This window comes from Atractosteus spatula, chromosome 14, assembly GCF_055471065.1.
Source record: "Atractosteus spatula isolate fAtrSpa1 chromosome 14, fAtrSpa1.hap1, whole genome shotgun sequence".
Taxonomy (NCBI): domain Eukaryota; kingdom Metazoa; phylum Chordata; class Actinopteri; order Semionotiformes; family Lepisosteidae; genus Atractosteus; species Atractosteus spatula.
The window spans coordinates 23,283,590-23,295,612 of record NC_142719.1 but is presented as its reverse complement, the minus strand read 5'-3'; the positions used below and the strand labels follow the sequence as shown (position 1 = coordinate 23,295,612).

Sequence of the window (12,023 nt, the reverse complement as noted above, 5' to 3'; positions counted from 1 at the left end):
GATTGCTCATAAACGATATTAATTTAGGAACATAAACATATTATGTAAACTATATATGGCTGGTATTGGTAGTTTAAAAATACACACCATGATTCCACTTTCTTCCTAAACATTTTAAGCATCAAAGTCTTTCATTCGGTTACATACTGTACTGTGGGTATTTTGGAAAACTTTTTACATACTCCTTCAGACTATATTAAGTTTATATACTTTGTAAAAAGTTATAATGTTTTAACCTTTTCTGCAAATACTTACACTAGTTATCACAGTAAAAAAAATGCATACTCTTTAGAATTTGATTAATAGGGAATATACGTAATATGGAATTGCGTATAAATACATTTTCAGTTTACAGACCGTCCAAGGTCATTTATTATGAATAATATCTTCCATATCTCATTAAAATTGGAATGCTTTTCACAGGTGTAAATTCACCTGTTTTCTATCCATTTTATCCATGACAGGTAACAGTTTCACCCCTTCCCCTTCCCTCTGCCTGTCTGACCTGTTGCCATTTTTAACCATTCTGTGCCTGAATCGCAGCGGTTGAGAGAGAGAGAAAAAAGTGAATCCTCTTTTTAATAGTCAGAAGGCTTCAACTGATGCATAGAAATATATCATAATGCCTTCTCGCATCATGAAGTCACTTGCACCTGGGATCTGTTTTAGTTTCAAGGAGATTGGTCATAAACTATATTAATTTAGGAACATAAACATATTATGTCAACTGTATATGGCTGGTATTGTTAGTTTAAATAAAAAATGCACACCAGTATTCCACTTTCTTCCTAAACATGTTAAGCATCAAAGTCTTTCATTCTGTTACATACTGTGGTTATTTTGGAAAAGTTTTTACGTGCTCCTTCTGATTATTTTAAGTTTATATACTTTGTAAAAAGTTATAATGTTTTAACCTTTTCTGCAAATATTTACACTCGTTATTGCAGTAAAAAATGCATACATTTTAGAATTTGATTAATAGGGAATATAATATGGAATTGCATATCTAAAGAAATTGATAACAATATAATTATATTCATATACTGTAGCTCAAATTATCACAGTAGTACACTTTCTTTGAAAAGTATTACCCACATTTTGATTAAAATCGCAAACACATGTTTAATTAAATGCTTTAATTGATTCACAAGCTGACAATGCAAGACAAAGCAAATGTATCTGTGAAAAGTACATTGTGAAATGCCTCTCCCTGTTCAATCCATTGAAGCGCTTGCTTGAGCCTTTCCTCTTTATTTTTTACCCTTATCATGGGGCATGTGTTGGTTTCTTATTGATGTCAGACTCACGCTTGCACCGAGGTCAGCCCACAGCCATCTTTGAACTTGCACCACTGATAGCTCATCATTTTCATCCTTCAGTTTTTCATGGCTTGCACAATAGGAATTGGAAAAAAAAGAGATTAACAGTTAGTTTGTTATAAAAATAGTGTGTTGTTGTATTCACATGTAATAAAACATTTTTACAAAGTTATTTACCTTTGCATCATCCTTGGTTTAGATTTTTTTCTCTCCTCTCCCCTATATATTGTCGTCTCACTGTGCTTTCACAAACAAAGATGTGCATGGAAGACAAATGCTATACAATGTCTCATGTTGACTTCCCGTTTCTTTTCATCTTCATTATTTGGTGTGAGAAGGTCTTCTTGATTTTGGCCATAGTCCAGCTCCTTACCAAAGCTAGAGTGCAGTAAGTTGTCTGTCCTGACAAATGGTACAGATAAAAGTGTATTATACTGATGAGCTAATATCTGGGAAATGTTTCTTTCCTTGAATCGGACACAATATAAAATACTGAAAATTAACACAATACGTCAGGAAATGTGATTGACGCATTACCAAGTTAATGCAATTCTATTGAAAAGCCGGGCGTGATTTTCTCTCCCAGCCTCAGCAGCAGACAGCAGATAATTGTTTTCTTCCCTGTTTAGCTGATCTGTCTGCTTTTAGCAGCAGACAGATCAGGCAAAACCTATGCCTAACATTTAGGCTGCAATTGAATTGGGGATCTGTATTCTTCACACCTGAAACATTGTTTTCTCTGATAGTGTTTTCTTCCCTGTTTAGCTGATCTTTTGCCGCCTACGCATGCTTACACAGCTCCCTAGGTGAATTCTCGTACTTGACTGAGAAAGCTTTAGAGAACTTTACATTTTTATTTTCAACAAATGGTAAATATGAAGTTTACATTGGCATTTTTATTATTTTTTCACCCTGTTGAGTGATGCTGGAGGCCCCGGTTCGATCCTCCAACGGTGTAGGGTGCATACCCACGTGAGCCCGAAAGCGCTACTGTACATTATTTATAATATCTTCCGTGCCGCATAAACATTGGAATGTTCTTTTTTACAAGTGTAAAAAGAGGCAATATACATTGTGTCTCCTCTAACTCTTCAGTTTACAGAGAAATTCCACCAGAGCCTCACAACATTATCCAATAATGTAATAGGTTTATTCCATGCTGAAAAAAAGAAGAAAGAAAACACGTTTCAGCCATGGAGCTTTCTTCAGGTGTGCTTCTTCTTTTTTTCAGCATGGAATAAGCCTATTACTTGTTCCTTTGCAGCCTACGCATGCTGATGCAGCTACCCACCTGAACTACATTATCCAATAAAACTCTTCTTGTGTCTAATTTTTAGTTTAGCAGTATTTGTGCGATAAGCACATTGTTTAATGGGGATGACATAACCTACGTCTATATCACTGTACAACACTTGTTTCAGTCGGAGTGTCTGTTAATAAAAAACAGCGCCTTGCAATACATATACTGTAACTACTTCAGGTGGATAACTGCGTCAGCATGCATAGTCTGCAAAGGAACAAGTAATAGGGTAATAGCTCACACCTGAATAAGGCTTTACAGCCGAAACGTTGTGTTTTATCTCTTCTCTTTTCAGCATGGAATAAAATGATTACTTGTTCCCTTACTGTAACTACTGCATGATTTCTTTATCCATTTCAGCCAAATGAGGGGAATTAAATCAGTCAGAATCTCAGAGTGCCAATTGTAAAAATAACCCTTCTTCCTTCATTTGTTTAACAAAGAATTTTGCGAAGAAAGTTTGTAATGTAGGGCACTCTGAACGAGTTAAACTTTGCTGCAGGTCAAATAAATGTATTTCCAACAAGCTATACTGTAGTGGCAGTACAGTAGCATTTTGAAATTATTTGTTATTAATAAATCACTTAGCTTTGAACATGTTGTAATATTTAGAAATATAAAAAATGTCAGTATAGTGTCCATAATATTTGCTATTTTAGTTTTTCAAAGAAATGTTTATTTGTTAAAAGAAAACACATGGTGACAGCTGGGTTCAAACCCCTGACCTCAGGCATGCAAGGCACATGCCTAAGCCATTATAGCCAACACATAATCACATAGGAATAAGTTAAACTGATCCAGACATTTCCAAAGAAAGTGTACTACTGTAAAAATTTGAGCTACAGTATATGAATATAATTATATCGATTCCATATTATATTCCCTATTAATCAAATTCTAAAAAGTATGCATTTTTTACTGCAATAACGAGCGTAAGTATTTGCAGAAAAGGTTAAAACATTATAACTTTTTACACAGTATATAATCCTAATATAGTCAGAAGGAGCACATAAAACTGTTCCAAAATAACCACAGTATGTAACAGAATGAAAGACTTTGATGCTTAAAATGTTTAGGAAGAAAGTGGAAAACTGGTGTGTATTATTTTAAACTACCAATACCAGCCATATACAGTTTACATAACATGTTTATGTTCCTAAATTCATATCGTTTATGACCTTCAGATGCATTATGCTCCTCTTCTTTTTGTGCTCAGCTACTAAAATTTCCCTTTAGTTGTAAATGTCCATATAATACTAAGCGGATTAAAACATGCACAGTAAAGAGATTAAACCTGTCAGGTTTTTTTCCAGCCAAATCACGCACCGCGGTACAACGCGGTGAACTGTGGGTAATTTTGCACAGTACGGGGTTGTACTGTACATTTTGAATGGCTGCATCTGTAGATACTGAAATGTGGATTGTATTTTACATTTTGTGTAGTTGCTAGCATTGAACTCTGAGTTGGATGCACATAAATTGAAGGACTGGGCAAAGATAGCTGATGCTGATCCACAGAGCCAGCATCTTAAGATGTTTACTGTATATTTAGAGGCAATTTGTTTAAATAACTAACTAGGTATGGATACTGATGTGCAAGAGAGGTGGAAAGGCTGTTTCCTTAAGCCAGCACTATGAAATAATTTATCCTTCAATGGGTTTCTAACACTGTATATAGTTCCAACCACACAGTACCTTTACTTCCATCCATTTTCTAATCTCTTTATCCAGTACAGAGGATTTAGAGCCTATCCCAGCAAGCAACGGATGCAAGGCAGAATACACCCAGGACATAGCACCAGTCCATCACAGGACAGACAAACAGACACAAACACACACACACCAGGGCCAGTTTTCCCGTAAGCCAATTAACCTACCAATATGTTTTGGACTGTGAGAGGAAATCATATCAGACATATGAAGAAAACCCACGGTACCCAGAGAGCAGCACCCTATTCTACCCTACCCTATTCTTCCGGAGGAGGTCCAGGCGTTCCTCCGGCCATTGCGGCGAATGAGGTGATGCTGGCCACACCAGTCTCCTTGAAGCAGACCCTGGCTCTGGCCGAGCAGGCTGATGCCGTATTCGAGGAGACCGGTGGGCACCAACGGAGGGGCGCTCCCTGCCGGGCAGCGGAGTCGGCACACGGGGAATCAGATGGGGAGGAGGAGACGGCCAGCATGGCAACACAGGGGGGAGCGACGATGCTACCCCTGCTCCAGAAAGCCAGGAGGAGCGCTTTACCCCCTCTGCTGCAGCCGGGTCCCTGGGCCGGGGGGGGCTGAGGTGGCGGACCGCCAGACTCCACCTCGACGCATCGGGTGCACTCTCCAGGTGCCGCAGAGGCTGCAGGATTGTGTGTTGGATGTAGGCGGGCTATTCAACGTCAGCGGGACGTCAGACGTCTCAGGTGGGGGCAGTGTAGCGCATTCGCCCCGGGCAGTGGCCGAAGAGCGCCCGGCTGGGGTACGCGGTGAGGGGCAGGACAGGAGTGGAAGTGGTCAGGTCGGGGTTTAGGAAGGCCGCTGACCAGTGCAGCTGTCCCACACTGAAACGGGCATACAGTCTGGGGAGATCGCCCGTTTTCCGTGTAAATAGTTCCTTGGGTCCGCACCCCTGGGTGTTACTCTCTCTTTTCTCTCTCTCACTCTCTCTCTCTCTCCCTCTGGCGGGCTCGCTCTCTTGGCGAGCTGTCTTGTGCCTCCCTCTCGGCTGGGAGTGTTGGCTGGCAGGTAGTGATGGAGAAAGAAATAAAGCTCTGTTTTTAACTCCACAAGTCTGAGTCTCTGTGTTCGTCCTCACCGAATCCAAATTTGTTACAATATTTTACCCTATGTTTTCTTTAATTTTGTATTTTACTTATTTTCTGATAGATTTAATGTATATTTGAACAATGAAAATATATTTTTACAAGATGCGGGGAAAAGTGCAACAATTTAATATTATTGATTACTATAATACTTTCTGAGTTAGATGTATTTAAAACAATGAACTAAGTGTGACATAACATTCAGAAATACAATTGAGAATAGTTTTGTGGTGTTTGTATAGATTATACTTTTCTAAAATGTGTAAATGTATAATGTTAATACCTCTTGATAGTAATATTAATAAGAAGTAATTTGTTGGTGTGCAGTGCTTTTTCCCCCTCCAAACAGAATTGCACTTTTGTGCCAAAAAACTAACTTAAACTTTTGTCTCATCCATCCACAGAACATTGTCCCAAAAGTGTTGTGGAACATCCAGGTGGTGTTTTGCAAACGTCAGACGTGGAGCAATGCTTTTTTTGGAGAGCAGTGGTTTCCTCTGTGGTGTCCTTCCATTAACACCATTCTTGTTCAGTGTTTTTCTAATAGTGGACACATGAACAGAGACTTTGTCAAGTTCAAGAGATTTCTGCAGATCCTTTGCTGTTACCCTAGGGTTCTTTTTCACCTCCTTCAGCATTGCACACTGCGCTCTTGCCGTGACTCCCACTCCTAGGGAGAGTAGTAACAGTACTGGATTTCCTCCATTTGTAGACAATTTATCTAACTGTGGATTGATGAACACCTAGGCCTTTAGAAATGCCTCTGTAGACTTTTCCAGCTTTATGCATCTCTACAATTCTTCTTCTAAGGTCGTCTGATATTTCTTTTGATTGGGACATGGTTCACATGAACAGCTGTTTCTTGAGAAGAGCAGACTCTATCAGTAACCAACCTTTTTTATAGGCCGTATAGTAACCAGCGTTTTTTATAGGGCAGGGAACCTCCAACCCACACCTCCAATCTCATCTCATTGATTGGAACACCTGACTCCAATTAGCTATTAGAGAACTCATTAGCCTAGAGGATTTACATACTTTTTACAACCTAGACTGTGAATGTTTAAATAATGTGTTCAGTACTGACAAGAAGAAGTACAATTGTTTGTGTGTTATTAGTTTAAGCAGATTGTGTTTGTCTATTATTGTGACCACATTTTTAATTAATGCAGTAATTAATTAATGCAGAAATCCAGGTAATTCCAAAGGGTTCACAAACTTTTTCTTGCAACTGTATATAGCTTAGGATAAGTCATATATTGCATTTTGCCTTTGTGCCATGCAAGGTCTTCCTTGCATACAGTACTGTAATCTGTGACTATGAGAAATATTGAGAAGAAATTGAGTCATATATTATTTATGCCATGAAAGTAATCTCGTTTATCCATGACACAATTCACAAACATAGAATGCAGCTTGTTTAGTGCGACCAATACTCTGCAGTAGATCCAGAAAATGCTTGAAACACAATTCAGAAAAGTCTAACTTCCAAAAGTATTGTGTCTCTGTTATAAAGGATCTCTCATGGAGCTGAAGACTCATGCTGGATGCCTCTTGGTTCAGCCTTCCAGGCTATTATTCCCAAAACACCACTCTGGAAGTGCTCTGACATTGAGCTCTCTATGAGGATCAGTTCATTTTGTATTTGACTGATCCTGACATTTAGCTTATGAGAGCTTGCATCGTTCACTTTGGGGTCCTTTCAGACATTCAGTGCTTTTTTTCTACGTCACTCCACTCTGATGAGCCTTTGGCTGCTTCCAGCAATCTCTGGCTGAGCCTTTTCTAATTTCTGAAATTACCTGAAAAGCCACAAACTCACACACTTGGGTTCTGGTCAATAGCCCTCCACAGTCATCTGCCGCACACAGCAGCATTACAGCCCCTGATCTCACTGTTCAGCCTGTAGTCCTCCACTGCTGTCTGCAGTGCCTTGCTGTGTCACAACAGTCTCAATACAGGTGTACAGTGTGGAATATGACTTATTAATAACAAATTAACATTACATTTCATTCCATATTGCATTAGAACTTACCTCTTTTAAAAGTGATGTACAGTCTGTAACTTTTTGAAATCCTGCAAATAAATTAAACATTTCAATTTAGAATATTTTTTATAGGTTTTAGTTTTATTTTTGCATTCTTCATTTCTGTTGCTTTCGTGAAAATAATTTAATGCTTGCGCCCATAAGTACTGTTTCAAGTTCCTGTATCACCACAGTCGTTGTTCAATCACCGAATCAATTATACAAACTGCCCATTTCCATGGCAAAATTGTCAGAAGGGTTGTCAACACCACTTGAAGTACTTACTATTGTTCTCAGAAAGGTAATTATTCCCACTCTACACTGCACTGCTGCCTACCATCAGCTCTCCCTAGTTTTTCAGCTGTCTTCTCATCAGGATGCATCAGGATCCTAAGCTGCTGTCCCCTGTAGTTTCATTCAGCAATCAATTACAAACTGTGGCTGTGTTTTGTTTTAAATACCTTTTCCATTTAATCAGAGCTAGATTCATTTTACATATGGTATTTACTTGAACTTTGATTACAAAACATCTTTTTCAATATCAGAGTTGAATATTTATATTAAAAGCAGCAAATAATATTTAAAATTCTGTTTTGTAGTTTTAACAACAAAGCACATAAATCACATATTCCATGTGCCATCATATGATTATAATATATATGCTCTTTGTGATGAACATAAACATTTTAAATAGTATCAGATTTTATTATTATTTATCAGATTATCAATTAAAATTGGCAGAGGTGAAAAGAAGCTTGAATAATAGTGGTTTGTGTTTTGTTTAGTTTTTTTTTTATTTCCATGGTAATAATAAAAGATCCACACCTTTTTAAATGAAATATTAAAACTAAGATTAAATAAAATGTTCCACTGACACATGGCTCCTAATGCCTCAGTCTACTGTATATACTCATTGAGCTTTATGAACACAATCATATAAAGTCACACTTTCTCCATCCATCAGCATTTTTCAGTCCTCACCTGAGCAGTGTCTGGTGGAATTTCCCCTGTTGCTGAACCCTAGATGACAGTCACACCTGTAGCTGCCATCTGTGTTCCTACAGGTGGCTTTGCTACCACAGATTCCTTGATCCTCTTCGCACTCATTAACATCTAAAACAGACACAGATAATCTTTTAACCACTGTGGGCTGTGATCTATTTATCTGCTTAGTACATGTTGTTTACATACCATTTAATATAAGACTTGAATATTTATATTAAAAGTAGTAAATAATTTGATCTGATTAGTTTTCTGGAAACCTGCTTAAATTCTGTTTTGTGGTTTTTAACGACAAAGCACATAAATCACATATTCCATGTGCCATCATATGATTATAATATATATGCTCTATGTGATGATCATAAACATTTTAAATAGTATCAGATTTTATTATTATTTATCAGATTATCAAATAAAATTGGCAGAGGTGCAAAGAAGCTTAAATAATAGTGGTTTGTGTTTTGTTTAGTTTTGTTTTTATTTCCATGACAATAACAAAAGTTCCACACCTTTTTAAATGAAATCCTAAAACTATGATTAAATAAAATGTTCCTCTAATCCTGTTGACAGCACTGACACATGGTTCATAATGCCTCAGACTACTGTATATACTCATTGAGCGTTATGTACACAATCATATCAAGTCACATTTTTGCTATACATTAGCATTTTTCAGTCCTCACCTGAGCAGTGTCCTGTGGAATTTCCCCTGTTGCTGAACCCTAGATGACAGTCACACCTGTAGCTGCCATCTGTGTTCCTACAGGTGGCATTGCTGCCACAGATTCCTTGATCCTCTTTGCACTCATTAACATCTACAACAGATACAGATAATCTTTTAACCACTGTGGGCTGTGATCAGTTTATCTGCTTAGTACATGTTGTTTACATACTAGCTAAAAAGCAAAATTGTACTATTGCAATTTACAGGATAATTTTCTATTTTGTCTGTCAGTATCATCCGATACAATGGCAAGAAGTCAAAATGTACCTTTTCAAATTCTATAGTTTATATGTAGATATTGTACATCAATTTAAATTGGGATTACCAGTTATGTGTTTTTATGTCTCAATGTACAATTACAGTAGACACATGCAGAGAGAATAAGGTAGTGTTAACAGACTGGACAGACCTGCCTACTTTCAGGCAGTTTTTAATTTTATGTCTCTCAGGTTACGAAGCAACATACAAGAGGGTGCTAATGAAACTCCTGGTTAATGAAACTCCTGGTTTGATTATCTCTGAAATATTATCTTATCTCAAGGCTGTAAAGGAGGGCAGGCACCATGATCTTTGAAATTATAGGCAGACAGATAACCACAACTTCTCTTAATAGATAAGTGTTCTGAACGTGATCTTAACCATACACACTGACAAATTCCTTTTGGCCATGGAAATCTTGACATTACCAAGCTGTATAAAGGTAACTGCTTGCTTTGTATTCTCTGAACATCCCTACTATTGAGGTGTTCCTTGTATGCAAACAATAAAGCCTATCCTATTTGTTAGTCTGGATTCTCATCCAATCTAAGGTTTGATGTTTTTTATTTTGAAACCGTGATCTTGACAAACTCATTCAGAGCGCCCTACATTACAAACGTTCTTCACAAAATTCTTTAAGTTAAACAAATGATGAAGAAGGGTTATTTTTACAATTGGCACTCTGAGATTCTGACTGATTTAATGCCCCTCATTTAGCTGAAACAGATAAAGAAATCATGCAGTAGTTACAGTAAGGGAACAAGTAATAAGTTTATTCCATGCTGAAAAGAGAAGAGATAAAACACAATATTTTGGCTGTGAAGCCTTCTTCAGATATTAGCTTGTCAGTATAGTACACGTTTATCTGTACCATTTGTCGGGACAGACAACTTACTGCACTATAGCTTTGGTAAGGAGATGGACTCTGGCCAAAATCAAGAAGACTCTCTTACACCAAATAATGATGAAAATAAACAGGAAATCAACAAGAGATAGCTTGTGAAAACTCCAGCTGAATCCCCAGATTTAAATCCAATAGAGATGGTTTGGCATTCCCGACTCAAACAAGTGCTATACAGTGATATTAGAGGTGGGTAATGTCATTCCCATTAAACAATGTGCTTATAGCACAAATCCTGTTAAACTAAAAATTAGACACAAGAAGAGTATTATTGGGCAATATTGTGAGGCTCTGGTGGAATTTCTCTGTAAACTGAAGAGTTATAGAGGAGACACATTGTGTATTTTTACACTTGTAAAAAAGAACATTCCAATGTTAATGCGACACGGAAGATATTATTAATAACATAGAGCTTTCGGGCTCACATTGGTATGCACCCTACACCGCTGGGGGATAGTCCGTTGCTTGCTGGGATAGCATCCAAATCCTGTACTGTTAAAGAAATTAGAAAATGGATGGAGGTAAAGGCACTGTGTGGATGGATCTATACACAGTGTTAGAAACCCACTATGAGATGGTAGCATCTCACAGAGGATAAATTATTTTATTGTGCTAGCTTAACTAAAACATTTTAGTGTTTTCATCCGTGACAAAGGATTGCAAAGGTTTTGCAAAAAAATAGCTTGCTTTAACTAAATATATATTTACAAATCCTTTCACATGACAATCTACCTGAATGCCCAACTATCTGAGAAGCCCTCCATGAAACCATGTTTGCTATTAATTCATATAAGGCTCTCTGACAGAATTGCTGTTTTTTATGTGTACTAATTTTCTGACTCTGTCCCATCAAACCTTCATACTCTCCCTGCCAGAAATGCACCTGATTATTCAAGCCCCTCACTCATTGCCAAATCCATTTCATGTTTGCATGTTCTTTTGTAACACACACCTTTCTGGGATTTTTTTTGTACATCTAATCTTTGCAAGTGTTCCTGCATCCCTCTTCTGCACTATGTCTAGTCATGGCTTTTTTCTGTTTGCTTATTTAACGTACAAATACGTTTTGCTCATGTATAGTTTTGTATTTTTACATTTATTTACACCTCTAGCACTTTAACGTCCTAAATTTTGATTTGCCTTAATTTGAAGACTGAATTTTAGTTTTATCCTTAAGAAGCTTAAGTTTTCTCTATCTTTTGTTTCTTGTCCTACAACTGTTTTTATTGATGACCAAATTATTGCAAATTATTGCAATTTAGCACTTATTGCTTTTGTGCAGCTCAAATCGAATAAGAAATAAATGAATAAATAAACGTACAAACTTATTTAAATGAATAAGAATTACCTGTTTGGAATTACCTGTTTCTAACACTTCCCCCCCACGCTCTGTAAATTTCTGCAACTGGCGATCAATTGATCACCCAAGGTTCGCAAATTCTGATCTCTCCTCCTTATCTTTTTTCTCTTCCTCTGACCCTCTAGAGGACAAAATACAGTTACTTGACAGTGCTCTTTTATCAACCCTCGACACCTTTGCTCCTTTAAAAACTCAAACCATCTCCTTCTCTCGCCCTGCCCCCTGGTACAATGACCATCTGCGATCCATGAAGGCAGCCTCTCACAAACTTGAGCGTAGGTAGTGTCTTTCTGGCCTAAATGTACATTATCAGGCTTGGAGAGATT

At 37.5% G+C, this 12,023-nt stretch overlaps 1 protein-coding gene across 1 annotated transcript in view; it reads right to left on the bottom strand.

Moving 5' to 3' along the window:
- Positions 1–12,023, bottom strand: part of LOC148820921 (adhesion G protein-coupled receptor E3-like) — a 54,203-nt gene that overhangs the window by 30,181 nt on the left and 11,999 nt on the right. The window contains exons 4-6 of the mRNA XM_088931503.1: positions 9,138–9,269; positions 8,434–8,565; positions 7,462–7,502 (exon numbers count right to left, since the gene is read on the bottom strand). Of these exons, the coding sequence (XP_088787629.1) occupies positions 7,462–7,502; positions 8,434–8,565; positions 9,138–9,269 (305 nt within the window). The remainder of the gene's footprint in view (positions 1–7,461; positions 7,503–8,433; positions 8,566–9,137; positions 9,270–12,023) is intronic.